General features: G+C 39.1%; 1 protein-coding gene across 17 annotated transcripts in view; it reads left to right on the top strand.

Moving 5' to 3' along the window:
* Positions 1–13,967, top strand: part of PLEKHA5 (pleckstrin homology domain containing, family A member 5) — a 209,781-nt gene extending 195,814 nt beyond the window's left edge. For 16 of the 17 annotated variants that reach the window (XM_005866758.2, XM_014540161.1, XM_005866756.2 and 13 more), the window contains 7 exons: positions 3,145–3,263; positions 5,561–5,770; positions 6,728–6,868; positions 7,411–7,535; positions 9,415–9,560; positions 11,040–11,145; positions 13,101–13,967. In XM_005866758.2, the coding sequence (XP_005866820.1) occupies positions 3,145–3,263; positions 5,561–5,770; positions 6,728–6,868; positions 7,411–7,535; positions 9,415–9,560; positions 11,040–11,134 (836 nt within the window). In that variant the 3' untranslated portion in view covers positions 11,135–11,145; positions 13,101–13,967. The remainder of the gene's footprint in view (positions 1–3,144; positions 3,264–5,560; positions 5,771–6,727; positions 6,869–7,410; positions 7,536–9,414; positions 9,561–11,039; positions 11,146–13,100) is intronic. The other variant, XM_014540158.1, reaches the window with a different exon arrangement.
* The last annotated feature ends 3,036 nt before the right edge of the window (positions 13,968–17,003 follow it).

Raw genomic sequence — 17,003 nt, 5'->3', positions numbered from 1 at the left:
AAAAAAAAAAAAATGTTTTCCCTAAGTGGCAGCCCTGACCAACTTTAAAATCATTTTTCATGAGAATTTTCAGCTGAAAATATTCAAGAACACCCTAATTATGAGTAATATGTTTACTTTTATAATATTCATTACAAATTGATTTTTTTAAATTAAATTCAAAATATCGTGGCATGTGGGGATGGTTTCTGTTTTGGGCATGTGGTAGTTAACTGGTTTAAAAAAATGAATAGATGTACATGTCTGAATGTCAACAACATGTATAAACATGGGAAAAATTATGTTGAATGAAAAGCCCAACTCAAAGGAGACATGGTATATGATTGCCTTTATATTACCTTTAAGACTAAGTAAAACCAATCCATTGGTGATAGCAGAAAAGTAGTTGCCTTTGGCAGAAGGGTGGGGTTGACTGGAAAGAAACTTTGTGAGGCGGTAGGGATGGTCTTTATCTTGCTTGAGGTGATAGAAAAGGCATACATTTGTCAAACCTCATCCATTGTACACTTAAGATCCGTGCACTTCCATATACATTTCGCCTCAATGGAACTTGAAAGGGGTGGTAAAGACAAACCTGGGAGAGTTTGTCACATACTGGCCCTCAGTTACAGGAGTCTGATAATACTTCAGGTAGAAGGAAAGTAGTCAGATATGGAAAATCTAAGAAGCAGAACTAAAATATTTGATGACAGTTGCACATAAACAAGAGGAGGCTCACTGGTATTAACATGTTCTAAGGTCCTTGTATTGCAGAGCATAGTAATGATTCTGACTACCTTAGACTTGAACAAGCTAAATATGCATGCTAGGGAATAAGATAAAGAAAAGAAATAGACTGCATATCTCCCAAATTAGTAGGGAGGCAAACGGAACACTAATCCGAAAGAAAAAAGAGTGGAAAAGAAATAGAGAAATAGGGAAAATGCAAAGCAAAATGTAAGTTGTTAGAAATAAATCTTAATATATCAGTAACTGCAACAAATCAAGTTAAAAGTATATAAAACTAAAATAGTATATTTTTAGGAATTCAAGTATTATAGAACTATAAGGAAAAGCAGGGGGAAGATACACATGTATCAACAGTTACTATCCCTGACAAGGACTTTTAAGGAAGGTTGAGAAAAGGCTACTAAAGGTAATGATGCTATTTCTTAAACTGGGTGATGACTATAAGTAAAGAAGTAGATGATCATTCATTCCACCAGTGTGTGCATTTACTCATTAAAAATGCAAAATATAATGTCTGAAATATGTTCTCAAATATGGTTTGAATTCTTCCTCAGCGTTCTGCCTCTTTTAAAATTTTGGGTGTTTAACTTAAAATCATAAGTTCTCATCTAAATAAAGTGTCCGAAGTACACAGATCAATTGTGGTGCATTTTTAGCACATGACTTAAAGTAGGGCTTTTGTAAATGGGCTACTGACTAGCATAATAGAGGTCTTTTCTCTGTTTGAATTGCAAAATTACTTACTAGTATACTGTTAAAAATTATTCTGTTCACATTCTCAAAAATACAACTCTATAATCAACATACTCACAGAGTTCATAAATAATATTAAAACTTAATTAAGCCCTGGCCAATTTGTCTCGGTTGAGCATTGTCCCATGCACCACAAGGTTAAGGATTTGATGCCCAGTTAGGTCACATGCCCAGGTTGTGGTTCAATTTCCAGTCAGGCATGTACAGGAGGCAACCGATTGGTGTATCCCTCTCATATCAATGTCTCTCTCTCTCTCTCTCTCCCTCTCCCCCCCACCCCTTCTTCCTCTCTAAAATCAAAACACAACAATAACAAATAATTGAGTTGCAGATTGTTTGGTTTATAACCTAAAGGGGCCCTGAATGACTGACCTACCATTTGTCTCTGTGGGTCGGGGGGAGTAAGACACTTCTTTTTTCTGGTTGATGTGAGTTTTTGTTGTTGTTGTTTTTTTTTAATATATTTTATTGATTTTTTACAGAGAGGAAGGGAGAGGGTTAGAAACATCAATGAGAGAGAAACATTGATCAGCTGCCTCCTGCACACTCCCTACTGGGTATGTGCCTGCAACCAAGGTACATGCCCTTGACTGGAATCGAACCTGGGACCCTTGAGTCCGCAGGCCCATGCTCTATCCACTGAGCCAAACCGGTTAGGGCTGATGTGAGTTTTTGTTTTCTAATTGTAAAAGAGAGAGTGACAGTGGTTACCTTAGTTAACTTTGTTAGTGGATTCTTTATTGAGACAGTACAGTATAATTGAAAGAGACCAACTGGAAATTAAGGACATTTAGATAAATCACTTAAACTTTCCCGGCCACTTTTTGTCGTCTGTGGTGAGAGGATTAGATTAAGGCACTGAAAATGTGAATGATTCATGAAGAAGCTGAGTAGCAGCAGAGGGCTAACGCAGACTCCAGCCATGCTGCTGCTGAGCTCTGTGGACTTGAGGAAGCAAATAACCCATAAGGATATATGATCCATTAGGGATACTGAAGTTTTTAAATTTTTTTTATTGATTGATGTGAGGGAGAGAGAGAGAGCGCACGCCTTTAATTTGTTGTTCCACTTATTTATGCACTCATTGGTTTATTCTTGTACAGGCCTTCACCAGGAATCAAACCCACAACCTTGGTGTATCAGGACGACACTCTAACCAACTGAGCTACCCAACCAGGGCATTACTTTTTTTATATATATATATATTTTTTTTTTTTTAATTGATTTCAAAGAGGAAAGGAGAGGGAGAGAGAGACAGAAACATCAATGATGAGAGAGAATCATTGATTGGCTGCCTCCTGCACACCCCCTACTGGGGATCGAGCCCGCAACCTTGGCATGTGCCCTTGACCGGAATCAAACCCGGGACCCCTCAGTCCGCAGGCCGACGCTCTATCCACTGAGCCAAACCAGATAGGGCAGGGGCATTACTTTTTAATATCATCTTTTAATCTGTAGAACTTTATTTCTAAATCTAACCCTAAATTTGTCTGGTAATATCATTGGCTAGCTTATAAGGTAGAATAGGTAATGGAAGGCTAGTACATTTTCCCTGGCTCTTTCTAAACAATAAATTTGTCTTGTGATTTTAAAAGCCTCAGAAATCGAGTATATTTTAAAAAGCCATGTTATGTGAGAGATGTCTCCTATTTTAATTTTTAGGTTCCCACTTTCCTGTTGGAGTGGTGTCTCCAAGAACAAAGTCACCAACTCCCGAATCTTCGACAATAGCCTCATATGTAACCTTAAGGAAAACTAAGAAGATGGTGGATTCAAGAACGGTATTTAGCTAGAAATTAATTTCTAGAAGGAGTCTGAGACTTCTAAGAATTTTCTTGAGGAGAGGGATAGACGTGTCCTGTGGTCACCCAAGTTAATGGGTTTCCAAGCTAGCCTGAGTGTGCAGGGCCTTTCAACTGGGGTGGGTTTGGAGTTTGCCGGTCCTCTGGCTACTCTGAGAAATGTGAATTGGGATTGGGAAATAAATCCTGCGTTTCACACTTTCATCTGAGATCATTCAATTCAAACCGACTGATCTTGGAAGATTCTCAGGGTATATACCTCCCTTTCACCAAGTCGTCTTAGAAATTTGAGCTGCAAAAGAACTTTTACTTTGCATCTTTGCAAAGTCTCTACTTACTTGGTATGAGATCATTTTAAACTATAAGAAAAGATTGAACGGTACGACAAAGGAAAAGGTCTATGGTTATCTTTGAAAGATATTAAAGTGTAGCTACCAAGTATATGCCAAAAAATCTGACAAATCTATATATAAGAACTATATTTTCAACTAATACAAAATTATAAAGACGTATATAGAAATAATTAATGTAGAATAAAAATAATGAATAGCTATGTGTCAATATTTACATGACTGATCATGATTATATAATACTATTGCTTATTCATAGAGTTAGGCATTTTTTGCAGATTGGAGGGTGTTTTCTATGGGAATTGTGATGCTAAAGTAAACAGAGAAAGGATGTTGAGATCAAGCAGAAGACATTAATGGATTTATATTGTTCTTTTTTTTATAACTCTCTTAGATACTAGAAGAAAAGATTCTGCATAACTAAATACTAAGGGAGAAAGTATAGAAATCTATAGTTCTATAATGTTGGTACAAGGGAGATCTTTATAAGCAATACCTGCTTATAAATACCTGAAATATAACAGACAAGTTCCGTAATAGATGAAGCATAAATATAAATTATTTCTTTTTAAGGGTTTTTATAGAAAATATGAAATAATAGTTCACAAATAAATGAAAATTGCTCAGCCTCAGTAATAATTTTTTAAAATGCTAACTGAGCTGCCCCAATGAGTTACTCTTTCCCAATTATCATATTGGAGAAAAGACCTAAAAATTAATAATATCCAACATTTAAAAAGAAGAAAGTAGATTTGTACAATCACTTGATAAAGTAAGTTGCGGTGTGATAACATTTTTATGTAAACATAGAAAAACCAGGAGGAATACACATTTGTGATTACTGAAAATGAAAGGTGCACTAAAGTAGCCAACTTCCCAATCAGTATCTAGAATTAACTTTTTTTTTTTGAAAAGCAAATATGTTTTATTTTACAAATAAATGAGAATCACTTATTTCTGCCCACTAGTCCTTTTCATTTTCCTTTTAGTTTCAACTTTAAGATATTTATTCTGTACCGTAGGGGATAGTTCTAGAGTTACAGCTCCTGCCTGCAAACATTGTCCAGATTGGAGTGGAGAGGAAGGAATCTTAGCCATTGGCCTGCTGTAGTGCTTGGTCACAGGAATACTTACCTCTGTCCTGGGTTCTCCCAAAATCTCCTCCAATGTCTTCATCGGTTTCCACCAATTCAGACCAGAAGATCCAAAGGAACCTATGAATTCCATAGCTTCTAGAATGTGTTTAATCTTTGAAAGTTCTATCATAAAATAAGCTAAAATTTGCTTATGATTAATTATTAAAGTATTTATTTTGGATCTTGTGCCAATATCTTTTTACATCCTTAGTAAGAAAGTGAAAAGTAAGAATTGGTTGTTTTAATGGGACTAATATTTTTAAACCCTTTAGTAAACCATAAAAATTAGTCATATATATGTAATGCTTTCAAATATAACCATCTGATTTATAGAAAATAAATAATTCCATAGTTTTATTCTTGATCATAAACTAAGGATGTTTTCTCTACTAGTCTTTCACATTACAGTTTCATTAAAATAAGTCACTGATATTTAGAAACTGTGTCCCCTATTTTCTCCTTGTTCAAGTTTTATATAATTTCCTGTTGCGTGGGGTAGAATCATTCCAGAGCTGCCATACCCATTTGTATTTGGGGGGGGAGAGGGGGGAGAAATACCGTTACTATTTTCTTTTCTCTTTCTCCTCTCTTTCCATCATAGACTATGCATCACCAATTACCTATTGAGGTTAAAATAATTTGCCTTTCTGTTGTTATATAAGTGACATTCAAAACCTCCACTTTTGATTTTGAAGACAAAAGAAATGCATTTCAGAACCTATTTTATTTCAACATACTTTTCAGAAGTCACTGTAATTATGTGTTCATATGTTTATCCTTTAATTTAAAGGAAAGACCAAGGAGTGCAGTGGAGCAGCTGTGTTTGGCTGAAAGTACTCGACCTAGGATGACTGTGGAAGAACAAATGGAAAGAATAAGGAGGCATCAACAAGCATGCTTAAGGGAAAAGAAAAAAGCATTAAATGTTATTGGTGCTTTAGACCAGTCACCCTTACAGAGTCCTTCAAACTTAAGGGATAATCCATTCAGGGTTACCCAGGTATATCAGCTGCTTTTAATCATTGTGTGAAAAACTAATATCACTTAAATCTTAGAATCATAGTTACATGTTTTATGGGTTTTCACATGTCTGCCATATGGATAGTTATTTTATATTCTTTAACTGGTATAATGATAAGCTAAGACAACTTAGTATAATGGAAATTCCCTGTGTTCAAAAACCAAAGCGAAGTAGCTTGTTGGGTGCCTTGGCACCAGCCATGGACTTAATCTCCTCTGCTGTAAATCAGGTAATGATTTGACCTGTCCCCTCTCCCTCACAGAGATACTAAAGATAAAAGTGCTTTCAGCAAATGTGAAATGCCATGCAGGTTACCAAGGTAGTCCCCAATTCCCCTCCCAATAAAATGTGTATTACTCTGTGGCCTAATTTCACATGACCTAAATTGGAGCCGGAGAGAGCATCTAAATTAAAGCTCTGCTATTCATCTCATTTCAGCTTCAGCATTGTTAGCTGACAACCTTTCGTTCCTTATTATTTGTTTGTGTGTTACCCCGATTCATAAATCAGAGCCTAGTAGCTTCAGTTTGACCTATCCCTGTTAGCAGACATGGATCAGCTGAACGTGCTTCCCCGTCTTCCTAGAAGTCTCCTTTTCATCGAACCCAGAGCAGGCATCACTAATGGAGGGTCAGCCGATTAGCAGTGGAATAACTGCATTCTACAAATTACAAAATGGGTGGTGTTAAAAATAAGAGAGATGAGGTTGAAAAGTGTGGAATACTGCCTTTTGGTAGTATGCCATATATAATACCTAAATAATTAATATGTAGATAACATATATAAGTATATTGATATATATTAAATATATCTTGTTCCTCTTGATTTTCATAAAGAAAGCTTATGAGTGAAGATCTGGCTTTCTTTCAGAATTAGCAGGTGCCATCTAAATGGTGCATAGTGTGACTCTAAGACTGCTCTGTGTCTTTTGGACAGACTCGAAGGAAGGATGATAACAGTAAGGACCCGGACACTGTCATTAGAGAAAATGATGTAAAGCCAAACCACGAAACTCCTGCAGCAGAAATTGTTCGACTAAAAGAAGCTGAACCTCAAAACACAGATTTCAGTGAAGAGGTACAGAGCTTATGTTAGGACAGATATCCCAAGGGGTGGGGGTAGGATTTTTTGAAGATGAGATCAGGTGGTAATAAGGTTGAAAGTAATGTTTCATTCTGCCACAAAAGGCAAAGATCTAAGTGAAATGATCGGTTTTATATAATTGGATTAATTTAAAACTTTAAAACATGACCAATCTTGGCTGGATTAAATTGCTGCTGGCCCAATTAAATTTGAACTCTTATATCCCAAAACAACTAACTAAAGCAATGTGCTTCGTCCCTTTGGGCAAATAACTTTTTATATTAGTAGTAAAGAATGTTAAGGAGGCATTTTAGATCCTGCTTCCTGGCATGTCAGTTTGGTGCAAATAAACTCATAAAAAAAATTTTTAATGTTAATATTTTTAAGATACTTGAATCTTCATTTATATTTCAGTAAGTATTTGACAGCATATGATTTTTTTAAACTTTTATTTAGTAATTATTTTAGATTTACTAATCAATATTAGATGTGGTATGAATGCCTTGAAAAAGAAAGTCTTTCTTCTTATTCTGTAGTTTAAAAAAACAGAAAATGTTTTTTACGAAACACTTCTCAAGCCTGAGCCAAATGGAGTAAATTCTGAGGAAGTGATGGATAAAGAAAGAAACAAAGAAGAAATGCCAGAGGATGTTTCATACAGGTAATAATTAAGGGAAACAAACAAATCATTCACAGATTTGCATAACTGCTTAAAAAATGGTAAACTTCAGAGTCAAAAAGTCTTGGATTCCAGTCCCAGCAAGCTACATACCTGCTTAAGGTGCAGTTTCCTCACTTAGAAGAATGGGGTAATAATGGTACCTATTTCACAAGTGTGTTGTAAGGATTAAAAAAGAAAATACATGTTTAGCACTTAACACTGTGCTTAGCACCTAGGAAGTAGTTAATACTTTTTTTTTTTTTTTAGAAGAGCAAGCAGTGAGACAAGGAAGGGCTTAGGAGAAGCCACAGGAGAGCCCAGGCTGGGCTGCTTTGGCTCGCTGGGAAGTCAGAGAAAGAGGGGCCTTGGAGACAGGTTCAGGGGGTGAGCCCGGTTGAGCTGCCACTGCCCATTGCTCCCCTGGTTGCAAGTCTCTTGAGGTCCCTAAGAGATTAGGGAATACGTGCCTGTGGGAGAAGGAAAGGGGGGACAAAATGGCACGGGTATGCTCTCTGGAGGGAGATCGCCTCGATGCCTTTTCTTTAAATGCCAAAAGGCACATAAGCTATAGCAAAGTAAGCACCTCACCATTGCCTTTGTAATGATAGTCATTGATCAAAAGAAGTCTAAGCTGTCTGGTAAGTGTTTCAAAAATTATAGTGCTTTGACTACGCCAAAAAAAAAAAATTATAGTGCTTTGCTATTTATTTTTAGCAGTGTTTATTAACTAGCATCTTTAAGTGCATATCCTCAGTCTCATCCTTCATTTAAAAAATTACCAGTGTTAGAAAAGAGAAATGCTATGAATTAATGTTATTAGCAATGCCTTTATATTTCAAATTCAATTCTGCTATTCATTGAAGACATTGAACAAAATATTTGGCAAAAGCTGATAAGAAAAATATCTCTGCTGATTTTTGTTAATAGGCATAGATTGAAACACATCCAGTATAATATATATATATATATACATATCTAATAAAAGGCTAATATGCAAATCGACTGAACAGCAGAATGACCGATCACTATGACGCGCACTGACCAGCAGGGGGCAGATGCTCAACGCAGGAGCTGCTCCCTGGTGGTCAGTGTGCTCCCACAGGGGGAATGCCACTCAGCCAGAAGCTGGGCTTACGGCTGGTGAGCGTAGCCAGGCTGAGGTCCTGCCTCTGTGGCAGTGCTAAGGATGTCCAACTACTGGCTTAGGCCAGCTCCCCGGGGGTAACTGGCCTAAGCCATCAGTCGGACCTCCCCTGAGGGCTCCCAGACTGGGAGAGGGTGCAGCCGGGGCTGAGGGACCCCCCCCCCCCCCAGTGCACAGATTTTGTGCACTGGGCCTCTAGTACGTGTGTGTGTGTGTGTGTGTGTGTATACACATGCATACATACATACAGTACACATAGACAACAGTATGGGGACAGGGAGGTGAGGGGAGGTAGAAGAGGGCAAAGGGGATAAGTGGGGATGGAAAGAGACTTGACTTTGGGCAATGGGCACATGGTGCAGGGTGCAGATATTTCGTTGAGTTGTGCACTTGAAACCTGTGTGGTTTTGTTAACCAATATCACCCCAATAAACTCAGTTTTTAAAAATCTATGAGTTCAGCCTGGCTGGTGTTGCTCAGTGGTTGATCATCGACCCATACACCAAGAGATCACCAGTTTGATTCCCAGTCAGTTCACATGCCCTTGTGTGGGCTTGATCCCCAGTAGGGGGCGTGCAGGAGGCAGCCAATCAATGATTCTATCTCATTGCTGTTTCTTTCTCTCCCTCTCCTTTCCTTTCTCTCTAAAAATCAATTTTAAAATGTTTTTTAAATAAATTAGAAGAAAACTTAATTGCATTCTATAATAAATTTTAAAACATCTATTTTCATTAGCCCTCAAGATGAGACACAGATCACAAATCATAAATCAGAAGGCCATCCTGAAGAAAATACAGAGGACAATATTCCTGAGCAGGAAGGAAGTGATGTTTCTTATGAACTAACTCCTGAGGCTTCTAAAGGAAACCAAACAATGGCAGGTAGATATTACGCATTTCATAATTTTCTCACTGACGCTTCCTCTGGACCTCTGAACCTATTTCCCATGTAAAGGTTTTAGCAAGAGAGCCACTTAAGCACCTTGACTACAGATGAATCCACCTTTGCCTTCCACAAGCACCTTTAGGAAGGATGCCACTGAAAAGGAGGAAAGGGTGACCCCGCCTAACCAGCTAGGTATACTCGGAGGCTATTATTCTGGCTTGGGATCAGTTCATTTTTGGTTTGGGTTTTGCTTTTAATCCTAACACATACCATAAATTCTTTTCTAATGAGAAGATTCTTCAGTACTTGGAAATTTTACCTGTTAGAGTCTCTGAGAGTAGATTCTCAGTGTTCACAAACCTACCACTTCAGAAACTGGATGACTAAATGTCTAAATTGGTAGAATGGATCTGTTTACTCTAGCCTCTACTATAGTAATGGATTATAATCCATATCTGGGGTTTTCTTTGATAGTAGAAGACTGTGATCCATAGCTAAAAATGAAAGATTTCTGTGCTATTCCTTCACGTTTTTAGACTCTTCACATATCTTTTTTCTCTTTTTTTCTTTATTTAGGACTTTTGGGGGGGCGGGGATCATAACACTAATGTATATTACCAGCTCAAAAAACTATTCCTAGTAATCCTCCCTCTCCCCTGCCACCCCCCTAATCACTTTGCAGAAGGGTAGATACAATGAAATTCAGTTATTCAGGATTGTCCTTAGGTAGAGCATTTTTTGCATCTGATATGCATATAACATGCAAATTTATCTCATCATGATCCTTTGTAACCAATAGTAACCGCTCTCTCTTCCTTTGTCTCACTATCACTTATAAGGTGCTGTACACAGAAATTCTCACTTATTTTTTCATTGTCAGTGACACTTTTATTGTTGTGGCAGGTCTGGGTCAAAGTGGTGTTATAGCTGTATTAAAACCACAACATTTAAACTGTAGTGTATACCCGCATGGAACTAGAAAGGCTTTTAAAAGTGATTCACTGCTAGACACCTGAAAATTGACTTCAAAGCAAAAAAAATCCTTATATAATAAAAGAGTAATATGCAAATTGTTCCCTCTACCGGAGTTCCACTGAAGTTCGACCAGGGGGCAGGGCAGGCCAGCCAACTGCCGGGGGCCCCGCCCACCGCCAGCCTGGCCCAATTGCCCCGCCAGCCGGACCCCACCCATGCACAAATTCGTGCACCGGGCCTCTAGTATATATTTTTTTTTCCTCATTTTTATGAGATACAGTTGACATATAACACTGTGTAAGTTTAAGGTCTACAAGGAAGAAAAAGCTTAAACAGTGTTCCAGAGACATTTCATACTGAATACTCAGTTCGCAGATTAGAAAGTAACAAATCAAATGCAACTATTACTTCCTCCTCAAAACATGCCCTTCACAGCATCAGCTTTCCTTCCCCAAGTGTCTTAAAGATGTTTCTCTTCTCGCGTTTTCTCGGTGTTTTAGTGAAAAGTCTGCCCTCCTCTCCGGAGTCCTCCGCATCCCCGGGCCCGCCCGCCCAGCCGCAGCTCACGGAAGGATCGCATTTCATGTGTGTGTAGTTTCGGAGCAAGTACGTGGTTTCCCTTCGCGCTTTCCCCGTAGACTTTCTCACCGACGGGAATGGTATTCATTCGCTGGTTTAGTGAATAAAAACGGAGATTAATTCCGGGCCAGGCTTAGGGATAGTTGGCAGAGCAAGTATTGGAACCACGGGCAGTAACTCACGTTTCCACCGTTGGCCCTTCCAGTGATTGGCTGTCTTCCAATGTCTTCCAGCATTTTCCCTGTCTCTTATTTCATCTGTAAAAACAGCAAAACCTGGTCGGGACGTCCAAAGCCAAAACAGGCCTCACAGTGTTTTGCAGCTGTGTTCCCATCGAATGTTCCTTTTCCATAGTCAGGTCTCAGAAGTCTGTTTAAGTCATTACATGTCGATTGAGTAATGTTTCTAAGTTAGTTTGACATATCTACCGCATTGGGAGTTTGTTAATTATTTTAAAGGACAAAGAAATGTTTAGATGGAATATTAAAATCTTTAAGATATATCAGAAATTATTTCTGAATTAAAAAATGTTTTTTTAAGACAGGGAAGTAGTTACTCAGAAAGCCATGGGCAGGGAAAGAGAGAAGGAGAAAGCCTTCCTTGGAGTAATGTCCCTTCAATCACAGTTTCAGAACTGAGAATAAACCTTAAATTATTTAAACAACACTAAATGCTACCTGCACTTCTGTGCGTGTAGATATACACTGTTTTTAACTTGTCAGAAGATCCGTAAGATATGGAGTGAGCATGTTATGCCCTTTTCTGCATTTTTTTTCCTCAAAATATCGACCAGATCTAGTAATTTTTGTGCCTTAGGGTGACCGCCAGTTTCTGTTACATAGTTATAAGCAGCGAAAACACCTTGAGACGTGAGCATCGTTAGTAGCACATCGCTTGATTTCTAGATTCTCAGAGTACGGGAACTAACCCGACCACGTCTATTCAGTGGGCTTTTTTTCTAGAGCCTCCTCACTCCACTCACACCCTTTGGCAGCAGCTATGATCTGCACCCTTCCTTTCAGCTAGAAGGGTTTGTGTTGAACTGTCTTATCCTATTTGTAACTTTTGTTTGAGATTGTGTCTATCTGGAGCCCTGTCGGTGCAGGATTGACATCCTTTCTGGAGTCACAAACCATCTATCTGTTAGAGTCTTACCTGTGCCTTTGCCTCTGTCGCTCGAGAATTTAAACTTTTAACTTAATATGTTGAGAAGTGACAGTTCTCACTAGTGACAGAGTCACATCCGGCAGAGGAATAGTAAGCATTATGCTCCTCTGATGCCTCCTGTCTGAAGAAGTGATCAGGGGCCCCTGTCCGTCTTAGTGGAGAAATGTACATTAGAAACCTTGCTCCTTACCTTTTGGTTCGATAAACAGGGTACAACTCTTTGTACACAGGCCATTCTGGTAATAACAAGTGTTCAGTTAAAACTCAAGCACATTTCCAGGTTCCTTAATTTGTTATTATTGGATTTCGTTTTGTTTTACTTTTATTTCCAGAGCCACTAGCATTACACACTAAAATGAGGTACAGTTATTGCCTGATAGTTTCCAGTCCTGTGGCATGCAGCCACCACGAATAACGAGTGACACTCAAATGTGGTTATTTTATATCTTTGTATTGTGCCCATGTCATCTTTCTGAACTAGTAGTTCTGGCAGAACCTAGGAAAGTTTTACACACGGCACTGCTATGCAGGCAGCTCACCACATTATTACATGTGAAGTTATGCAAATCTTTGCTCATTTTGCTGATCTTTTGGATTCTGAATTGCTCTTTTAATTGCATTATGCTTCTTTGCTTTGTGAATTGAGCTTTTGGAAATGAAGAGAGAATGTCCTTTAATTGTATTATGTTTTTGGATTTTTCAAGGCCATGCTTGTCAGTTCTATTGTTATGGATTGTCAGCCTTAGTTGCTTTAGGAAAGGGTCGTTCATTAACTTGCAGGTGTCAAAGTAAATTTCCCTCTCTTTGTTTTTCAGCTACACTGACTTCCGTGGAAGCTATTCAGACCTAAGGACCCGGACCTTCGGCAATGTGAGAAGATATTGTACAGTATATTTTAAATCTATGAAATTCATAGTTCTGATGCTTTCGGCCACAGAGCATCGTTTTATCACTTCTGGAAAATGTTTATTCCAAAACAGCTTTAATGGCCCATATGTGCACTCCGTAATCTCAAGGTTATTATTCTGACACCAGCTTGCTGCTATGATTTCAGAGCACATAAGTCAAGGTGCTTTTTACTGTGTGGTCCACAGCCAGAGCTCACTTAGTTGCTGATTTCCAGATTTTGATGTTTCTAAAGTCTAGGTGGAGTTATATTTCCTTTTTCTTTTCAGTACATCATTTTAGTTCTTTCCAATGAAGCTTGTTTTGTTTTGTGTTTTCCTTCCATTTTGGCTACTGCAAGGCTTTGTTTCTCACTTGATTTGTAAAAATTTTATATATATATATATTTAAAATGTGCCATTTTATTATTGCTAAGTGAAGTATGTCTCGTTTCCTGCTATAATTATTTCTCAGTCAGATTGCAATGTCAGCAGTTACTGCCACACTCTCGTCAGCTTAAACACAAATGTTATCGCTTACTGTTTCTTGAAAAACAATTTAAAATGTGGGTATTTTGAAGTACTGGGCTTATACTTCATTGGAATAGATGTGTACAGCAATAAGCAGGTTTTCAAATCCAGTACTTAGTTTGTGTACAAATGTAATTATGTTCATTGTGTATATATTATACAATGAGCACATGTAATGTATTAAAGGCTACTTACTATTGTTTAAATGCAAATGTTCATATCTCATTTCTTTTTTTATCATGTTAAATAAATGTTGATGTTCTTAAATCACTTGTGTTAGAATTTTTGCTCTTTCCATCTAAAATGGCAAGCCCGAGGACCAAGAGACTTCTTTTTTTTAACATCACCAAAAGGACCTTTTCCATCATGGAGCCCAGCCTCCCCTGTCAGATTGAGGCACTTGAGGCCCAGAGAGATAAATTGCTTTTTGGCCACAGTTACATTTCATTTAGTGACAGAATTTGGACCAGAATAGTTTTTCTGACTTGTCCCCTAAGGCCATCAGCTCAACACCACTGGGCAAATTTAGTTTTCGGAGGTTTCTCTACCTCATGTTGTGGAAACCAGCTCCAAGCATCTGTAGTCTCACTCTGCTCCGTGGTTTGCACTTGGGGGAGCGGGGGACGGTCCGGAGCAGAGGGTCATTTCTCCGACATGAGTAACTAGAAACTGTTTCATCATAAGTAGGACCCTCAGAGATCGTTTCCTCTTACAATTCATTCTTTGCAGATGTTCACGCTCTTCAGAATCAATTACATTTTCTTCCCTCCGTAACCTTTTGTCCGTGCTCTATATTGTTCCCAGTGTGTGAGGAAATTTGACGCTTTTGGATTCCTGTATAAAATGGCTGGAACTAAATTGGCAGCGGTCAGTCTTCCTTTTTTTTTTTCCCCCATGCTATATTAAAGAGGATTTAGATTTCATTCAAAACGCAGATGTATAAAATTCATCTGCACCAAACTAAATCACTCAAAAAGAAATGCAAATAGATACAGTCTGTACTGTAGGAGGTCAGTGAAAAGAGAGGTTAAATGGGAGGCTAGCATTTGGCTCTCTGTGTCCATTAAAACATGTTTACACGTATCAAAGATGACACACACAGGTCTTCTCAAAGGAAGCCATGGACAAATCATGTTTCCCTGTAGCTATGATATGGTCATTGTTAGAGATCTTTTGTCAGTGTGCGGGGAGAGTTTCTCTTTGGTTTTCGTTTGGGGCCTATTGTGGGGCTTTTTATGTTGAATTGTGTGTGTTTTGCTTTGGTCTTATTAAGCACAACTTTTTTTTTTAAACTATTTCAAGAAGGAAACATATCCCATACTGGGGTACCTGGAAGCCTCAGGAGTTTGGAGAAAGCAGCACAAAGGAACTGATTCTTGTCAACATTTTAGAAAGCCAGATGCTAACCGTATATTTGCAAACAGTAAGTCAGCACAGGCCTGTTAAAAACACATTACTGGGCCTCAGCCCTAGCATTTCTGATTTAGCCAGTCAAGCGTGGTCCAAAAATGGGAGTTATAATTCTAACAAGTTCCCAGGTAATACTCATGCTGATGCTCTGGGCACCACTCTTTGAGAATCACTCTGTATTGTATGTTGAGTTTTCGTTTTATTTATTTATGTGTGATGGAATAAACTTAGGGTAAATTCAGGAGTTTTTATTTATTTACAAAAGTGTGCACAGAGTGTAGGAGAACTAAGAAAGATAATGGAACAACTCACCCTGTGGCCCAAAGGGACGAGGGCAGAAGGAACTGGAACCCACAGAAGAGAGTCACGTGAGAGAAGCCCTTACTCTCCATTCAAGAGGCAGTGCCAGCCCTGGTGTAGGGGGCCCTACAGGGACTGACGGCACTGGCTTCGCGCCCGGTTTCTCGCTCGGACTCCCATTGGCCGCACGCAGTGGGATGCAGAGGTCACAGGAGTTGTGTCGGGGGTGGCTGGGAACTCTTGGGGGTTTCCGAGACCTTTTCAGGAGAGCCTTGAAGTCGAAGTTATTTTCATAACAACACTAAGATGTTATTTGCCTTTTTCACTTTCATTCTCAGTGGTGAAGAGTGGTGTTTCCCAAAGGCTCTCTGACCTGAGAGATTTCAACAGATTGAGTGCAGAAGCAGATGTGAAAAATCTAGTTGTCTTTGTTAATTCAGTCAGTAAAGAGGTTAGCAAAGATGGAAAGCGATGTTTTTTACTCAGAAGTATGTTGTTTATTCTAACATGTAGTGGGTTCATTTCTGTTATTTTAGACGAATGCGTAAATATTTTAACCCCTCTCCGCTTTCATTTCTACTACAGTAAATGCCAATAGATAGAACCCACAAAACAAGCTACTTAGAGTCAATCATTGTTAAACATGTGAGAATCCTGAGACCAGAGACTTGAGAAACCCCCATATAGTTCTTACTGGTCAGCCTCCTGTGGCAGGGCACAGCTGAAAAATAGCTGATCCAGAGGGACAAATAGAAGATATCAGCCCATCTTCCCAATAAAATGCTGATTGCTCTTTTTTTTTTTAATAAGGCTCACTTTTTTTGTGGTTAATCCTCGCCTGAGAATATTTTTCCATTGATCTTTTAGAGAAAGTGGAAGATAGAGGGAAAGACAGAGAGAAACACATTGATGGGTTGCCTCCTGTATGAGCCCTGACCAGGGCCCCAGCAGGTGAGGAGCCTGCAACCAAGGTACATGCCCTTGACCGGAACTAAACTCTGGTCCCTTTGGTCCGTGGGCTGACACTCTATCCACTGAGCCAAATGGGCTAGGGCAATAAAGTTCACTCTTTTTTAAAAAAAATTTTTTTTAATTGACTTTTTTAGACAGGGAGGGAGAGAGAGGAAAAAAAATGATGTGAAAGAGAAACATCAATCGATTGCCTCCCACATGCGCCCCCACCGGATGGAACCCGAAACCTGGGCCTGCAACCTGACCTGGAATTGAAGGCACCACCTTTCAGTGTACAGGTTGAAGCTCCAACGGCTCCAACTGAGTCACCAGGCCAGGGCACTGCTTGCTCTTTTCGCTTGCAAACCCCGGGGTCTGCTCCTTGAATTGAAAACCCCAATGTCTGAGTGCCATCCAGAGCCTGTGGGTCCTCCTGAGGCCCTGCGGGCTGTGAAGCAGCCATGGAAAACGCTTCAGAAAGGCAGTGTCCAGACATGCAACAGTCTAGAAAGGGTGAGGCTCTCTTCCTGTGTCAGCTGCCACACACACTTTTGGCCATTCCTTGATCTCCAGGTATACTTGGATGTTGTAGCTAGCCTTCATGCCCAGTTCAGACTTCCCATTCTCATTAGCCTGAGGTGA

This window comes from Myotis brandtii, unplaced genomic scaffold (assembly GCF_000412655.1).
Source record: "Myotis brandtii unplaced genomic scaffold, ASM41265v1 scaffold237, whole genome shotgun sequence".
Taxonomy (NCBI): domain Eukaryota; kingdom Metazoa; phylum Chordata; class Mammalia; order Chiroptera; family Vespertilionidae; genus Myotis; species Myotis brandtii.
Note: the sequence above shows the minus strand (reverse complement) of the source record. Positions and strands in the feature narration are given on the sequence as shown.